Source organism: Mastomys coucha, unplaced genomic scaffold, assembly GCF_008632895.1.
Source record: "Mastomys coucha isolate ucsf_1 unplaced genomic scaffold, UCSF_Mcou_1 pScaffold15, whole genome shotgun sequence".
In the NCBI taxonomy this organism is placed as follows: Eukaryota; Metazoa; Chordata; class Mammalia; order Rodentia; family Muridae; genus Mastomys; species Mastomys coucha.
In genome coordinates this window covers 58,034,472-58,053,398 of record NW_022196897.1, presented here as the reverse complement: position 1 = coordinate 58,053,398, position 18,927 = coordinate 58,034,472, and the positions used below count along the sequence as shown (strand labels likewise).

The following is an 18,927-nucleotide window of genomic DNA, read 5'->3' as shown; positions in this document are numbered from 1 at the left end:
AGGAGACTGTAGAATAAACAAAGTTGCTAACAATCATAGTCATGCATTCAATTAAAATGTATGTGCTGGGGACTAGGGAGTAGCTTAATGGCAGAGCACTCACCTAGCTTTCTGAAGGCACTAGAGTCAGTCTCCACACTGGAGGAAACATTACGTGATGATCTACATGCTGGACACAGCCCAGTGGCAGAACATTTGCCCAACATGTACTAGACTCCGAGTTCAAGCCAAGTACTGCACAAAAGGGGCAAGTCATGAACATTTCACAAAATGGGCAATAATGTCATGGCAGGGTGCTTAATCACAATGACGCACATGAAAACATCTGGCAATGTCACTTCACCCACTGGAAGGTTAAAAGGAAAAACACCAGAAAACTCTAAGCAGGGACACGGGTGCAGAGCAGTCAGACCTGCACAGACCCTACTGGTGCATCAGGCAGACTCACTTGGAATTGCCAGGCACTATCTCTTTAAGCTGGACACATATACAAGTCCTCTGACCAAGCCATTCTATGCTAAGTGTATGCTCACAGAACTGACTGTTTATGCCACCAAAAGACAACTATGACCTGGCATCATGGTATACCCATGCAGTCCCAGTACTTGGAAAGATCATAAGTTTGAGGCTGGCCTGGGCTACATAGCAAGACATAAAAAACAAAAGGGAGAAAGAGACAATGTCTTCTCCTAGTGCAGCTGAAGTAAGCCACATATCGTCAGCAGAATGGACACACTGTTTATTTCCATGGCTGGAGAGAATGGTCTGGAATTATATTCAGGCGCATGAGACTCACAATTAGTGTTCAGCAAACTAACTGAACACTAATATACTCCTTCTTACAAACTACAAATTATTTAAAAAGCAGTATGAAAATTAGATTAAAACATTTAAAATAAAATGAAGATTGCTAACCATCTCAGGAAATGGTTAGATCAAATATTTAATGGATTTAGTGGGCTACTATATAGCTTGGGTAAAAGATTACAATTTTTATTTCAAATTTTTTTTTTTTGTTTTTTCAAGACAAAGTTTCTCTGTATAGCCCTGGCTGTCCTCAAACTCAGAATTTACTTGCCTCTACCTCCCAAGTACTGGGATTAAAGGTGTGCACCCCCCATCCCCCACTCCTGCCTGCTGAAAAGATCACAATTTTTTAAATTATGTAAAAGAAAGCAAAATGTCTTTCAGTTTAAAATGTGACTATTTTAAAACTCTTTTCTTTAGCTTAATTGAAAAAAAAAAACATAGTTATCTAAGGATTAGCCCCAGTTTTACCCCACTGAGAAAATGCACATATTTAACATCAAATAACGTTTCATAGTACAGTAATTTAATATATAATACTACAAATTAAAATCCCAGTGGAACATTTTAACTATCTTTTTTAAAGTGCTATCTTCCTTTACTGTGAAGAGCACTTGTGCCTAAATAGCACCGAGGCTGCAGGGAGAGTTGGAGAGGGATGGCACCCAGCCTGCTGCTCCAGTCCAGCCAGCAGCCAGCTCCAGGCTTTGAGACAAGTCACTCATAACAAAGGCTTCAAATTGATGGTTGTGAAGCTTGACTGTATGTTGGGGCCACCTAAAAAAAACTTTTAAATATAGTGTTGTGAGGGTCTCTCTCTTGGGGTCTGATTTCAATGATCTGGGTATCAGGAAGTATTTCAAAGTCTAAAAAGCTACTCCTGTATATGACCAAGAATGAGAACCTCTAAGCCATATAATGCATAACAGATAGGTCTCTTACTCTTACAAACAACCTGCAAAAATATTACTTGCCAAAAAGAAATCAAGACAAAGGGCTCCTGTGAAAAACAGCTAGCATCTGAATAAACAGAACAACCATTTGGTTCTGCTATAACAACAAACACTGCATGGTCAAGGGGCAGGCCACATTGTTCTTCCCAAGTCCAAGGTATGTACTGGGTGGAATACGTTGACCTAAAATTCACATCTGTCTAGGACTTGTAAATGTAACCGAGTTACACAGGCTATACTGTATGAGGGTGGGTTACATCTACTATGACTTGCAGTCATAGTAGTGAAAATGTGGATGTAGCGATCTAATAAAGCAAACAGGTTCAGAATGTCACATGCTACTGACAAAGGCAGAGACTTCAGTGATAACAGCTGCAGGCCAAAGAACACTAAGGATTCCTGGCACTTACCAGATGCTAGGAGACAAGCATGGAACAAATTCTCAGACTCTCCAATGCTAAGCAGCCTCCTAAACTGACAACAAATTCCTTTCAAGCAGCTCTGTGATAAGCTGCTACAGTAGCAATAATAACCTGATAGAGATAATTGTTTTCAAAGCTGGGGAAGTTCTAGACTAGTAACAAGAGTCTCCACAGTCAATTTGGATGATAAGAGAAACAAGTTTCCTTGAAAAGAAATCCTGACAGGGCTGGAGAGACGGCTCAGGGGTTATGAGCACGCACTGCCCTTGCTGAGGACAACTCCTACATCCAGCAAACTTCCTGCTCCAGGGATCCCATGCTTCTGACCCAAACTTCTGCACACATACCCACATGTAAACGTAAACACACACACACACACACACACACACACACACACCATTCCAAGGTCAAAAATAACTTCACAAATTACCTGATTAAGATAATCTTTGCAGAGTATGTCTATTAAAACTAATGAAAACTAGTCTCACAAGGCAAATGAAGATAGACCACTCCAGCACTGTCCAGGAGAGAGGGAGTCTCACACAACAGATTGTGAGAATCAACCAGCCCAGGGCAAGGCTATCTTATTTGAAGATCAATGAATCAAGCTATCTTAGCTTGATGCCACTGAATATTCAAATGATAAAACTCCTTCTGTTCTAATTCCTTGCTCACCAAGCAATCTTCTGATTATAATTTGGCTTCCCACGTGGGTAGTCTACAGAGAAACAATGAGCTGGTCAGGCCAGCAGGAATATCTGGGCCCTCTGGCAGTTAAGTTTCTGACTGTAAATTAATAATTGACATTCTCCAATGCACCAGTGTCTTAGGAGCCTGTTACTTACATTCAGCATTCCCCTGTCTAATCAATTCCAGTAGCTGACAAAATTGAGTTTTTAAATATGCAAAGGAGGCTAGACAGTGGCCTGTAGCAACTACTGTGTTAAGTGTCACCAGGCGGAACTGGGTCTGCAGCATCAGCCAGCCTTCCCCCAGACATTCCCTTAGTTTCAAACCATATGTTCATTTTAACTTGTCTACTACGGGAACATTTCTTTTCTTTTTTTCCCTGAGACTAAGTTTCTCGGTATAACCCTGGCTGTCCCAGAACTTGCTCTGTAAACTAGAATGGCCTTGAACTCATAGAGATCCTCCCTCCTCTGCCTGCAGAGTCCTGATTAAAGAGATGTAGTACCACCACTACCCAGGGAACATTTCTTTTTCTAAGCAATGGTAATGTCTTACTAGTGTTACTCATTATTCAGCACAAGCAGGGCCTCGATCAAATTATTTAAAAGGGTAGGTACATAGCAACAACTAAACTAGAGAGCATAAGTTCAGTCTAAATCAGTTGACTCTGAGGACACAGTGTGGCCATGTATATACATTTACCTAGCACACATTGCTGCCTAACCATTCATATAACAGAACTGTTTACAGAAAGGATAAACGAATGGATAGTAATTCTTAGCCTTTTTTTTTTTTCTTTCCAAGTTGGGATTGAACCCAGGACCTCATACACAGTAGATAAGTGTACTATCACTAAACTATATAAAAACATAGGCCAACACAATTGTGTTAATATTTAGGGGGGTTCTTGGTCATATATGATGTAAAAATATCCTACTCTCTATGGGCTATCCTTTAGCCACCAGGAAGAGTATTAGGGGCAGGGAGAGATATGTATCATATTTGAGACCGAATAAAAGAAACAACAAACTTAATTAGCAAGGAAAAGAGAGATGCTGTCCTATCATTCTTACTCAAATCTCTTCTGGGACAGGGGAGATGGCTGAGGGGATAGAGGTGCCTGAGCACAGGCCCAGTGGTCCAAATTCCACAGTCTATCTGGCAAGGTAGCAGAAGAAACTAACTCTGGGGTTATCCTGTAACTTGTACTTGTGCACTCTGGCACAAGCACACCTGCATTCATACACACATACGTAATACACAGACCACACATAAACACAAATAAAAAGCAACTTCTAGGTTGAAACAGAGAAACAAAAATATAAACTATAATCTATATAGAACCACAAAACCAAATGCCCATCAGTCTGCTACCACAGGCAAGATGAGCTCTTCATTTTCAAATCCTGTTAATGTATATTCAAATTTAAAGGATGCTGGCAAACTGAAAATCTGACATTTAAAAATCAACCACTCAGTCACCAAATAGCCAAAACAGGAATGAAGCTAGACAAGAATGTATCAAAAATATGTCTCTCTTGACTCTAATAGAGCTAATACATGAGAAAGCATACCCAGAAATCTTGCAACTTATATGGATATTTGAAGCCTATGTGGAAATGGTAGATTTTATCTTTGTAATTCTGCATCTTGCTTTGTTTGTAAGCAGAGTACATATTTTCCCATATATACAGAGTTGTAGATCATGCTTGTCTTTGCTCATGGCTTTGAGACTCTTCTTTCTCTATCGTTTCTTCAGTAGTGTAAGATGCAAGGATGAATGAGAAGGCTGACTAAATGCACTTTAGCTCTGACCCAATTAGAATGATGCCTGCTACGTGCTGGACAGTGTGTTAGGCACTTTCCTAGATATTTCCTTCATAGACTTAAGTGCTATTTTTGTGTCTGTTAATGTCAAAGCTGAAAATGCTCAATTTTAGAGGGCAAGCTCTGTGAGGCTGTTTTCTAAATCATTTCATGTTAGGCTGAGAGTGGTGGGCACAAGACAGTACAAGAGTGTACAACAAAAATACTCTGGATGCTGAGGCAAGAACTTGGTAAGCACACAACCAGCTCACTACAACAGAAAGTATCTCTTAAGAATACTACATTTGCTGGGGTAGTGGTGGCGCACACCTTTAATTCCAGCACTTAGGAGGCAGAGACAGGCGGATTTCTGAGTTCGAGGCCAGCCTGGTCTACAGAGTGAGCTCCAGGACAGCCAGGGCTGCAAAGAGAAACCCTTGTCTTGAAAAACCAAAAAAACAAGACAAAAAACAAACAAGAAAAAGAATACTAGATTTTTTTCAAAGATCTTCAAGAACCACAGCATGTCTCTAAACTTGGTTTCATGGTGAAGAGTTCAAGAAGTCAACATTAAGATAAAGTAGATTGACAAGAAAAATAAGGCTTACACAGCTTACATAGACTAGGAGACACTGAATGTGCAGTTTTACTAGCAAACAATGATCGTGCAGAAGAACTCGAAAGCAAACAAGTTAAAATTAAATATTATGACAAAGTCTGTCATAGAGTTCATGTTCCCTAAACTCTATCTTTGAGATTGTCATTGGCCAAGCCAAGCTACATTCACTGGGATTACTGGAGGAATTGGAAACACTTTCATCACTAAGTATGTATCTCAAGTAATCAGTTTACTAAGCTTCAATAAACAAAGGTAGTTATACTACACTAAAACAACAAACACCCATGTGCCTTCACAATGATTTCTTAATGATTCAACCTTATTGTGTAGTCTTATTGTACAGGACTTACTGTGAATAGCGACTTTTTTCAATTTCCCATCACTTCTGTGAGCCACTACAGTCCTGAATTAAGTCTCTTAGCTCTCCATAGAGCAAATGAATAACTTTTGTGTGGAACTGGATGAAATTATATGAAGGAGTACAGGGGATATCAGGGACTTCTCCCTAACACAATTCAAAGTAAACAGATCTTTGCTTGAGAAGCCTGAAGTGGGAGGAAGCCTACTCTTCAATTGTTTGTAGGGTCATTGTATTTGTTACACTGTGTGACTCCTTACCAGGTTCTACTTACTGGGAAACAACTCCAAGCCATCTAGGATTTAAGACCATGCCTTTCCCTGCAGTATTAGAGCACCACCTTGTGTCAGGAAACTGACCAAATGAGCAGAATGCTGTGTTTCAGATACCTTAGTTGTCCAAAGTTTTACTGTCCAATCAAAAGACGAAGTGACAAACAGATGTGAGAAGTCCACTGCTCCAACAGCCGCGTGACAGTGGATTCCAGTGATGGGTCCCTGGTGTCCCTCAAACATCTCACTGATTCCAGCTTTGCTATTTTATAAAAGTGAACATGTTAGGGACCTCTTTTGGAAGTACACCACATATTATTTTCTTAACATTTTCACTTCTTACATTTTAAGACAGGGTCTATGTCACCTAAGCTGCTCTGGGACATAATACATAGGCCAGGCTAGCTTCAAAACCAGAGCCCCACCTTCCTCTGCCTCCAGAGTGTTGAGATTAAATGCCTGTACCCTCACACCCAGCCAATGTGTCTTATCATACAGCAGATCCTGACTTAATTTTAAACACAATTCTGGGTTCATAGTTCATCAACCTAACTTATGCTAATGCCACTCTATTCAGATGTGGCAACACTATTAATATAGCAGGGCATTTTACAGCCATAAACACCATGCTATTGACAAGAGAACTCAAAAGACCACATCCATGGTGGTAGAACAAAGACAAAGGATGCTGTGTAGGGATGCTGTATCAGGATGCTGTATAGGAAACAATCTGGACTAATTTAAGTCAAAAGCTTTGAAATGAAGGCGATCTGTATTGGAAATGAGGTCCAGATGCTCAATGTTTTTAAAGGCCAGCTAGACAATTTCAAAACAGACTGAACAGTAGAACTATTAGCTTAACATATGCAGTGACACTGCTATACCATTATCAGTAGGCTCAGACTAAAATTCAAAGTTCAAATGAACCTAAACAGAAAACAGGTGACAATCATTTATAGACCTGAAGGCCAATATGTGGAACATATATACTTCATTTCTAATTGCTGAACACATCTCCTACTAGTAACTAGTATGAGCATATGCAGCACACACAGATCCCTGCAACATGCTGTAACCTACACAACCCAAAAACACATGACTCCAAACTACTACAGTTAAAAAAAATTAACTAAAGTTTTTGGTGCCCAAATTTAATGTCCCAAATCTAGGAGAGGATTCTACTTAAATAAGGAACAAGCTGTTTCAATGAGATAACTCAAGGGAATATTTTAAACAACATCTAGTTCCTACTAGGCTTACCTGCCATGGCGGCATGCTGTATACACAGAACCTTCTTCACTGCCCACAACAAAGTTGTTGACGTCTCCAACAGGGAAAGACATGGATGTTACAGCTACTGCCTTTGACTGTTTATGAACCAACTCCATGCTATCCTACATAGAAAAAATTTGAGAAAATTAATTTGTAGAGCTTTAATTTTAAATTTTATTACAAAGCTTCCAGTTGTTTCATTGGGGTTTTTTTTTTGGTTTTTTTTTTTTTTTTTTTTTTTTTTTTTTTTTTTTTGGTTTTTTTGGTTTTTTGTTTTGTTTTGTTGTTTTTGAGACAGGCTTTCTCTGTGTAGCCCTGGCTGTCCTGGAACTCACTGTAGACCAGTCTGGCCTCGAACTCAGAAATCTGCCTCTGCCTCCTAATTGCTGGGATTAAAGGCGTGTGCCACCTTTGCCTGGCAAGCTTCCAATTTTAACTAGTTTGTGTACTACTATTTTAAAATACTATTAATATAAACCTACTTCAGTTAAATGAAAAGGCTTTGGTAAGATATATTTAAACTATCAACACACTTAGATTTATAATCTGTGCAATAGTATAAAAAATAGCTTATGATAAAATGCATGCAGGGGTACATATGTAATTAAAAACTAATAGTCACTCAAAATTTCACATTCCTAAGTTTAACCTACCTGTGGATGGGAAAGCATGTCCAAACTCCAGGAACAAATTTTTCCATCAGTAGAGATGCTAATCAAATTATGAGCATTTTGTGTTCCAACAACATTTACACAGTAGACAGGGTGCTAAAGACATAAATCAGTTTTCAGATGTTATTTACACACAAACAACAACAAAACCCAGAAAAAAAATAGTCTAATTAGAGGTATTCCATATCATATCAAAACAGCTTTGTAACCTGACAGCTTTTGTTTTGTTGCTCTTGGGAGGTGAACCTAGAACCCTGAGTGTTGCTGGGACAGCATCCCATCACTGACTTAGTTTTAAAATGAAGTTTCTTGTTATTCTGTTGATAAATAAGAGGCTGTCTTAGAAGACAGGATGACAGGGTGTGATATATGCACCCTCCACATACAAGGAAGCATGTTTGGAAGTGACTCTCCTGGGACTGTATGGTCGGTGGTGAAGGCCAACAGAAGTCTAAAGAAATCACTAGTTACTTACTGTGTGTGCAGCAGCTGACAGTGGTGTTCTCTGGACAGGAGTTCTTTTATTGCTACGGTTATCCCAAAGCACAATTTGGCCTGAATATGTACCTCCAACAACAAGATTTGGATGAAATTTTGCAAATGTAGCAGACATTACAGCTGACTGCAAAAAAGTAGAATTTTTGTATTTAAGATCTAAGTGAGAAAAGTCTGGTGAAGTGGAAAAACAAATCTATCTGAAATATTTACCTCTCTATTGCTTAAGGTATTAGAAGTTTTAAAAACAATTCATTCTACTTTAATATTATAAGAAAAAACTTATAGCAGTTTTTGTTCAAAAGTCAAATGTGATCTTTATATACTTACATGATTATCAAATAAAATAAAACTTGCTTCAATCAATTACAGTTTTTAAAGCAAAGCTGGCCTGTGACTGACCCCTGACTGTAATATGACAGTAAAGAATATATTAATTTTGATTTGAAGCATTTATTTTGAATTATGACACTATTAAGATTTTATACAATCAGTAAGAGTCATAAATTCTAACTTTTGCTAAATCCACTTAAAAAATCTACATCTGCTTCCTACTTCAAGCACATGTTTTTACTTAAAACTACTTAGATACAATTCCTCAGGCCATGTCTAAGAGATTCAGGGGTTGAGGTCTAATTATATATTCAGCAGTAAGTCCCACTTCCTGTGGGAAAGACGTATTTCAGAAGACGCCATCTACATGGTCAGTCACAGTAGCAGAAAGTCACAACTGCAAAGGACCTTAGGTGTGATTAAACACTCTAAGAGATGTTAGGAAAGCGAAAAGCGGCAGAATACGCTGAACTGAGAGTGCTTGGCTTTGTGTTTGACAGCTGTTTGCAAATATAGAGTGGTTTAGTAAATGCCAATCCAATGAAATCATGTTGATGAGAAAAGAAAAAAGGCCCTTGTCTAAATTCATGAATGAATCCTTAAACACGGGGAGACAGCTGAAGGACGACCTTACCTGGCAGTGGAACACATACTCTGGGGTAGTTTTTTTGTATTTCATATTCCACACGAGGGCCACACCATCAGGCTCATGAGGAGCCTCTTCATTGTTATTATAGGAAGCCACAAGTAATTCTGGATACTGCTCACAAGAATCAAGAAGGAAATAAAGTATGAATAATAAGAACTACTTTATGTTCTAAACTGCCTATCAGGTTGTTCTGAAAAGTATCTTCATAGTTACACTCACCAAGATGTTAGTCTAATTTTAAATTAGCACAGTTTAACATTTTAAATGTTTAATTTTTATATCAAGTATTCAGTGGATAACTAAATTAGCAAAATTGGGTTTGAACATAAAGTCCTGAATTTCAAATCTAAAAGCAGTTTCAATTTTTCCTTCCAAGGTATGCAAGTCAATATGACAATGGCAATGTCAGAGACACCACCCAGTATTGTTTATTTAACATGACACACACTGACTTAATTACAAGAAGTCCTATAACCAAAATAAAACTATATGCTAATTAGAATTAAAAAGTGAGTTATAACAACTAGTTTTCTATACTTTACCTGGGATGACCAATCCAAACAACTAACAACTCGATGCTTTGACCAACGCTCATCAAAAAACTGTCGATTTAATGATAGCTTAGCACCTGCTTGAATCTCCCTACAGAAAAAGATCACCCCCCCCCAAGAAAAGACAGCATTATAACTTGTGTCATCCTTAATATTAACATCCTTTAAGGCTGCAGAAGCAAGGATCTTAGGAATTAAACCTTACCCTTCCTTGTCTTCCAAGTCTCTCCCACTGTAGTCAAAGAAGATGTTAATCTGCTCAGAAAGGGCTCTTTCTACAATCCGTGTAGAATGGTCAAAGAAACTTAAAAATTCTTCTGAGTGTAAAATTTGTTGCTTTTCTTCTTCAGTTAGTTCATGGGGGGGTGCTGGAAAAAACGTTTGTCTTTGTTTTTAAAGTACAATTTAGGCCAATTAAATTCTGTCAACTCACTATTATAATATGGTTCAAGAAATGCCACATATTCTTTTGAAATGAAACTCACCTATTTGATTTAGAGCATTTTATTCTACTTTAACTCATAAGTAATAAAACAAGTTTTAAATGGAATCAGTGAAACAAAACAAAACAAACCCTTACATATGTTAAGGTACCTTTGCTATCGCTCTCCTCGTCTGTTTTCAAAGTTTTCTCTTCTTCAGGTTCTGCAGGAGGTTTAGGAATCGCTACATCATCTTCCTCCTCCTCATCTGAACAATAAACAGAGACTTGCTTAATACAGACAGCTGTCACTGACTCGGAGGCAGTATCTCAGACGCATCACAACTCCCTCAAGGTGAAGCACTTGTAAAGATGGCCACAAACAATGGGAATTTTAACAGCACCAACTTAAAGAATGAAATGGAAACTTTAATTTTAAGATACCTGTGGTACCTCATCAAGAGTTACCCTATTCTGTAACCATGTAAAGCATAAGTAAGATATAAGAAGGATGGAGTCTGAGCTTACAAGCATTACTATTCTAGACAGAACAACATGTGACTCCTACATAGTTCTGTAGAGCATGCTGACACATTAATGCGGCAGAATGAAGAAAATCAAATGTCTAAAACAGCCCACAGAGCTGGATGCTTACTTGTGATCTGAAACCATCAGTGTCTGATGGGTCTTCCTGGGACATAACGATGCTTACATTAACTCTCAGGTTGCTATTTGAGAGGCAGATTTTAAAGATAATAGCTTTGAGATCACACTTTCTATTCTGTCATTTTAAATGCAAGTCTCATTATCTATCGCTGTGTGATGTGGCAATAAGCACTTAAAACAGTTTTCTTTAAATAAATGAATATATACAATGTTTATAAGACTTTTAAATATTACCAAATCTCATGAATCCCCAAACTAGTACATAACTTGAAATAATTTATTTAAAAATGTTATAGGACATATAGGTTATATAACCCTGTCTACCATCTCTTTTTGCTATAAACCAAGGTAGAATTCATAATAAGGAAAAAAAAAAGCACGTATTTTTCTTGCCCACACACATCTTAGGTGTGTATCGGGGAACGGCAGCAGGCATCTGCAACAGAGCCATCTCCAGTAATGAAAGCCTATTCACTAAGGGGCTCTCCTTGTCTGTTACAGTCATTTCCCTGACCCTGTACAAAATGATCTAACACACACACACACACAACCCACACAAAAGAATGGTCAAGGATGGGCACCAGCTGCCAAGTCACAGTCGCAGCAGTCAGGCCAGCTGACTAGATAGCAGCAACCAGATGGCACTGCTGGGACTGTGTCTTTCTGCTGCAAGGTGGCAAGGGGATGGCATAACACTCTTCCGCTTGACTGCTTCCAATCCTGTGTCTCTCCCCAATGGCGAGCCTGTGCAATTACCCACACTCCAGGAGGCTACAGACAAGCCTTTACCCTGCAAACAAAATGCACCTTGTAGGCCACACCAGCTGCCAAACCACACACAGTGTTAGAGTTAGAGAGCTAAGAAAATCTTTCCAACTCTATAGTATAAGCAATAAAAATATAACTGTACCTGTGCACAGAAAGCTTTAAATGACACTGTATAACGCACACAATGATACAACCTCCAACTTAATCAGAATGATAATGACGTATGCCAATCCTACATTACTTGAAATTGAGCGATTTTTACGTCTGACAAGTTTACAGAACTGGGATAAATGGCACGAGTGATTTCAATATATGCTCATACTTTTGAACCAAATGGTGAAGGTTAAAATTTTTCCTTTCAAGGGCCTCAATCAGCCACAAAGGAAAACAGTAATCACTGTCTTTTCAGCCAGCCCAAGCGCATTTGTCAGCCCTTTCTCCGTCAATGCAGCCAGAGCAATCAACCTGCCAAACATTCAGAATGGAAAAACAATCTGAAAATACAGGGTATAATGCACCTGCCAGTGAAAATGGCCATTTCAAGAAAAGCTAGTGATCTCAGTGACCCTGCTGAGGAGGCGGTGGCGCAAAGGGGAAAGAACACGTAAAAGAATTCTTAGTGATCGCCACTCTCTTGCACACTGACACTTCCTTACAAAGCATGCCAATTACAGCTTTTGTGCTACTTAAAAAAATGAAAGCTTTTTTGGGGCAAAATAATCACATAGAGAAACAGAAAGACACTACTCCTTCTTAGATGAATTCTCATACACAAAGGATTATTAATCTGAAAACAGTGTGCCTGATGGTGACTCTATCTTGTACTCTTCCAACATTAGGATGCAACTCTGCCATAGAATAATCTGCAGGGATACTGAAATTAAATAATTTAATTACATTTACTTACAAGCTGACTTCTAGAGTAATTTGAGTGTTGTTCTTGTAGCACTGTGGGTTTCTTTCTCTTTTCTTTTTACATTTAGTATGAGAAAAAAGATACCTCAGTTTTTGCTAATATTATCAGCTTTCCTAATTAATTCTACTAACTACCAGGTTCACTGTATATAAATTCTAAAACTAAGGATATACAAGTCACCCAGGATGCACAAGTCCTTCACAAGCATGGTGACTTATAAATTACAGACTCCGGCCCATATTGTCTCCTCCTCAGTTGTACAACACCACTCTTACTTACCATTCCCAAAGATGGGTGTCAAATTCCTGTTGTAATGCATATAGTCAGCATATTTTAGTGCTAAGTGACTGCCTAATGTGCATATTTAACAGGAAAGATCTCATACAGACATTCTTTCCTTCTGAAACATTAATGTGGATAAAGTGTGTTAGCCGCTGATCTGTGTATGTCTGCTACACAACATTTGCCAAGACAGATGGATGATTAACAGCAACTCTTTAAACACACCCCTTAGAATTTCATTTTAGAGCCAGGAAGTGGTAGCACATGCCTTTAATCCTAGCACCTGGGAGGCAGAGGCAGGCGGATTTCTGAGTTCAAGGCCAGCCTGGTCTACAGAGTGAGTTCCAGGACAGCCAGGGCTACACAGAGAAACCCTGTCTCGAAAAAACCAAAAAAAAAAAAAAGATTTCATTTTAGAATCAATGAACTGATATCCTTTTCTACAATTAGTACTTAAACCAAGTTTCAGAAAGGCCATTTAAATAATTTTCTAAGAATATAAAAGCAAATATTTGCGTACTCTAAAGAATCTCTACAACTATAGACTATTTTCACTATCAAGGAAATTTTAAGTAATTACCTTTTGCCTTATAAAAGCTTTGTAACTTTATGAAGTCCCATTTGTTGATTCTTGATCTTAAGAGCATAAGCTATTGGTGTTCTGTTCAGGAAAATTTCCCCTGTGCCTATGTGCTCGAGGCTCTTTCCCACTTCCTTTTCTACTATTAGTTTGAGTGTATCTGGTTTTATGTGGAGGCCCTTGATCCACTTGGACTTGAGCTTTGTACAAGGAGATAAGACTGGATCAATTAACCTTCTTCTACATGCTAACCGCCAGTTGAGCCAGCACCATTTGTTGAAAATGCTGTCTTTTTCCCACTGGATGGTTTTAGCTCCTTTGTCAAAGATCAAGTGGCCATAGGTTTGTGGGTTCATTTCTGGGTCTTCAATTCTATTCCATTGATCTACCTGCCTGTCACTGTACCAATACTATGCAGTTTTTATCACAATTGCTTTGTAGTATAGCTTAAGGTCCAGGATGGTGATTCCACCAGAGGTTCCTTTATTGTTGAGAATAATTTTGGCTATCCTGGGTTTTTTGTTATTCCAGATGAATTTGCAAATTGTTCTTTCTAAGTCTGTGAAGAATTGAGTTGGAATTGTGGATGCCAACAAGTACTGGATGACAGGAGCCTGAGATAGCTGTCTCCTGAGAGGCTCTGACAGTACCCGACTAATACAGAAGTAGAGGCTCACAGCCATCTATTGGACTGAGTACAGGGTCCCCAATGAAGAAGCTAAAGAAAGGACCCAAGGAGCTGAAGAGTTTGCAGCCCCTTAGCACGAACAACAATATGAACTAACTAGTACCCTCAGAGCTCCCAGGGACTAAAACTCCAACCAAAGAGTACACATGGGGGGACTAATGGGTCCAGCAGCATGTGTATAGCAGAGGATGGCCAAGTCGTTCATCAATGGGAGGAGAGGCCCTTGGCCCTGTGAAGGTTTTATGCTCCAGTGTAGGGGAATGCCAGGGCCAGAAAGTGGGAGAGGGTGGAGTGGTAAGCAGGGGGAGGGGGGAGGGAACAGGGAATTGTTTTAGTTTTTGGGGTTTATTTTATTTTATTTTTCTTATTTTATTTTATTTTTCTTTTTTTCTTTTGGAGGGGAACCTGGAAAAGGAGATATTGTAAATAAAGAAAGCATCTAATTAAAAAAAAAGTAATTACCTACTATATGTGTATGTGTGTGTGTGTATATATATATATATACACACACACACATACATTCTACACACACATATATAGTAGGTTATTTACTACACACATGCACACATATATGTATCTCAAGTAGAAGAATGTTTCTCTGAGTCAATTCATCCTTCTTAATAAGAACTTTTACAACCATAGCTATCATAGGACCAGTAATACAGCCCCAGATCCAACCCCACAGTTGTAAAGATGGCCTCAGACACTCCCTGTTACATGGTAAGCTATAACATACTTAAAACTGGAAGACTGTAAGTGATCAGGAAGGCTGCCATGGCACATCACATTACTGATGAATATTCATTATACAAGCTAAGTGGTTAACTCCATGCTTTCCCGAGAGGGAAGGGAAGGCCTCAGCTGAGCAGTAAAGAGTGCAGAGAGGTAAGTAGCACTTATTGTAAAATGGCCCATCTCTTGTCAATGCATATGAAAACTAACCTTAATGAACCACTGAATTTTTACTCCGAGTTAACAACACCAAAATTGTGATGCATTTTGGTGAGAATAAAAGAAAACTGTGGTGTAAATTAAGCTGCACCTAAAGACAACAGCAAGGAGTGAAATTCCAGTTGCTAGACCAATCAGCAAAGTGGTGGTTTAATCGGTTAAATCATCTGTGAAATGGGTGGCTTCTGTTTAACTGAAGGAAGATGTCTTCTGACCAGATTCTCTTATTTACATGCCATTCATACTTAAGATACATTTACGAAGCCATAAAGTACACTTTTGACTAACTCTACAATATCTATGTTTAAACAGTAATATGGAAGATCTTAGAAAGTCCATAATAAACACCACTGTCACTTATAAATCACTTATAATTTTCAACATAAAGTTAATAAATCTCATCTCTAGTGCATTGCTATTCAGGAAATATTAATGTTGGTAACCAGTTCATTGTTAGTCTTATTATATTGGCATATACCCTTTTAAAATGATTTAGTATCTTATGATGAATTTCTAACTTAAATCAGGGAATTTGTGGCTCATAAAAATTATTCAATTTATAAGTAACCCTGTAAACATCTAACAGCAATAGGAATTCCCCAATCATTAGTTTAAAAGTCCAGACCAAGATGGGCAGTGGTGGCACACACCTTTAATCCCAGCACTTGGGAGGCAGAGGCAGGCGGATTTGTGAGTTTGAGGCCAGCCTGGTCTACAGAGTGAGTTCCAGGACAGCCAGGGTTATACAGAGAAACCCTGTCTCGAAAAAATCAAAAAGTCCAGACCAGACAGGAATTACTTTCCCTTAGTTCATCAACTCACTTCCCAGGATCAGCTTCCAAAGATGTAAACAAGCTAGTTAGGCTAAAGAGCCTTTAGGATTTCTTCCTATTTTAAATAAATTTCTTTTAATAATTAAAAAAACCAAATACATAACAACAAAATCCACTCTAAAGAAGTGGATAAAAAAAATGCTATTTTCAAGAGTTAAAACTTGTAAAAGGTGAAAGCAGAAAGTGAGGAAGTGGAGTGTGCCTGTGGGCATGGCTCTGGCCTTCTGCAAGCTGTTTACCTGCAGGGAAGGGAATTGACTGTGGTCACAGGGCCTTAGTCAATCTCACTCACAGTAGGTGCTGAAAGAGCACCACCAACTCAGAGTACACTTGCCAGTAAGAACATAGCTAGAATAGAGAAAAACAAAGAGAAGTGAAACTGCCTTTTAAAAGGGTTAGTGTTGAAAGGGTACTGTGACCATTTAAATAAAAGGAAATTCTAAGACTGAAGACCAGTTCCCTCACATTACTCCTGCATTGCCTTCTGAATTCACTGTAACTCTCCAGGTGTGGGACTTCAGGTTTTATTTTCTTTTGTTTCGTTTTTTATGGTGAATTTTTCTTCTCTCAGATAATTACAATTTAAAACACTTGCAATGCTGGGGCTTGAATCCAGTTTCATGAATGTGAGGCAAATATGCTACCACAACACTCCTAGCCCCTTAAATAATTTAATTGTTAGATCATAACCATCTGGGCTGGGTTTGAGGAGCGCCGAATTAAAGCAATAAATGTAGTTAAGCACAAAGTGTTTTCATTATAAAAATCTTATTTTTTTTTTTGCCTCTAAACTGCTACATGAAATTAATTGTAATGACATAAAAAACCCCAGATTATCTAATTTTTATAAGTACTTGCAAAGGCTAGAAAGGCTTCATGGTATGAGTGAGTATATGCTTCTCATTCTTCTTCACTTAGATACTCCAAGCTTTAAACCATAAAGCAAGGAAAAAGTGATCTAGTGCTTTCATATACAGACAGCAGACACTCAATAAACTCAATGAACATTGGCTAGACTGTAAATAAACAAATAGGGACTTCTGTAAAATGAACCTCTAAACCTAGTCTACACAGGAAATCTTGAAAATCTATGGAGCAGATGGGCCCTCGGGAATGGGCTCAGTTTACCCACCTTGCCACTTGCATTCTGTCAAGGAAGAAAAATCTATTTGCTCTCTTATCAGTGAACAGGCTTAGGTGCTTACTCATTATTCAGAGATCACCACTAAAGTGACACTACTCTGATACAAGCACACCAACATGCCATCTAAACTACACTCTCCTTTTGAAGTGTCACTAAACTACAGTTCTAAACCATTAAACTTGACAATTGTACTCAATATTTTTTAAAAGGAGATATAGTAAAAAAAGAGATGGCATTGTTTTATAAAATCTTATTATCTGGGTCTGGAGAGATGGCTCAGCCATTAAGAGCACTGACTGCTCTTCCAAAGGTCCTGAGTTCAAATCCCGACAACCACCCATAATGAGATCTGACGCCCTCTTCTAGTGCGTCTGAAGACAGCTACAGTGTACTTAGATATAATAATAAATAAATCTTAAAAAAGATCTTATTATCTATCTATAGTTATATTGGAATGTTGTAAGAAAAACTTAAAGCTACTTAGTATAGGTTACTATCATAAACACACAAAGTTTGCTGTTTTGTGGCAACACACTTAGAGTCAGTTACACTTGTTTTGGAATAGTACTTACTACCTGATAAGCCTTGATAATCACCTCTTCTTTCAGCTTCTCTGTCTGCAAATAAAAATTAAGGCTTTATGTCTGGAATTATTGTTTCGTGTGTGTGTATGTGTGTGTGTGTGTGTGCGTGTGCGTGTGCGTGTGTGTGTGTGTGCGCGCGTACGCACGTATGTACCCACAGAAGCCACAAAGGGCATCAGATATCCTAGATGTGGACTCTATCGTCTTCACCTAAGATCACGTGATGATTAGGATATACTTTAAGTACTGGATTCATCAGACCTTCTCATCCAAATTTCATCAACAGTTAATTAACACTTAAAAACAATATATTTCTCAGTAGTTGCTTTCATAGTGAAAGAAGAAAATGAACTATCCCAGGTAGGTAGAATTTCTCCTAAGTTGGTAACCCTGATTAAACCCTTTAGGTGTGCAGTGAGTACCCACCACATGCAACAGATCCTGGGCTCATGGCAAAGCTAGCAAGGCTCAAGCATAACAGTGTTAAAGGCCTCGCCCCAAACAATTCCATACTGGGGAACAACAACGATAACCCAATGTTTATCTAGAGCTTGTGTGTGCTCAACTTACTGAAAATTTAAAGATAAATTAAACATTAGGCTATCATTTCCAAATTTCTATAATAGGAAAAGCACTCCCTATACATAAACTATTTGAGTAGTTTATAGTGGGCCCATAACACAATTATGCAAAATGTCCAAACTGCCAACAGTTCCAAAATCCTAACATATTTAGTGGCTAACCCTGACATGATCCTAAGAAAAGCTATTATAACTATCATTTATCTCACTCGGTATGCTTATTTCTGAAATATCAATGTCTAATATGCTGTTGGAGTATTAATATATGGTGAGATACTTTACCGCTTTCCTAAAAGTTGAATGCTTATAAAACCCAATATAGGGGCTGGCAAGATGGCTCAGGGGGTAAGAGCACTGACTGCTCTTCCAAAGGTCCTGAGTTTGGATCCCAGCAACCACATGGTGGCTCACAACCACCTGTAATGAGATCTGATGCCCTCTTCTGGTGCTGTCTGAATAAAACTACAGTGAATTACGCCGGGGCTGCAGTGAGCAGGGCCGGAGCAAGCTGGCCAGAGTGAGTGGGGTCCTGAGTTCAATTCCCAGCAGCCACATAATGGCTCACAGCCATCTGTACAGCTACAGTGTACTCATACACATAAAATAAATAAATAA

The 18,927-nt window shown here is 38.6% G+C and overlaps 1 protein-coding gene across 8 annotated transcripts in view; it reads right to left on the bottom strand.

Moving 5' to 3' along the window:
- Positions 1–18,927, bottom strand: part of Dync1i2 (dynein cytoplasmic 1 intermediate chain 2) — a 50,306-nt gene that overhangs the window by 6,289 nt on the left and 25,090 nt on the right. For 4 of the 8 annotated variants that reach the window (XM_031370584.1, XM_031370588.1, XM_031370583.1 and 1 more), the window contains 8 exons: positions 10,493–10,588; positions 10,104–10,266; positions 9,890–9,989; positions 9,333–9,458; positions 8,346–8,492; positions 7,853–7,966; positions 7,188–7,321; positions 6,045–6,189 (listed from right to left, as the gene is read on the bottom strand). In XM_031370584.1, coding sequence (XP_031226444.1) covers positions 6,045–6,189; positions 7,188–7,321; positions 7,853–7,966; positions 8,346–8,492; positions 9,333–9,458; positions 9,890–9,989; positions 10,104–10,266; positions 10,493–10,588 — 1,025 coding nt within the window. Of the gene's footprint in view, positions 1–6,044; positions 6,190–7,187; positions 7,322–7,852; positions 7,967–8,345; positions 8,493–9,332; positions 9,459–9,889; positions 9,990–10,103; positions 10,267–10,492; positions 10,589–17,719; positions 17,765–18,927 lie in introns of all 8 variants that reach the window. The other 4 variants (XM_031370581.1, XM_031370580.1, XM_031370585.1 and 1 more) reach the window with 2 other exon arrangements.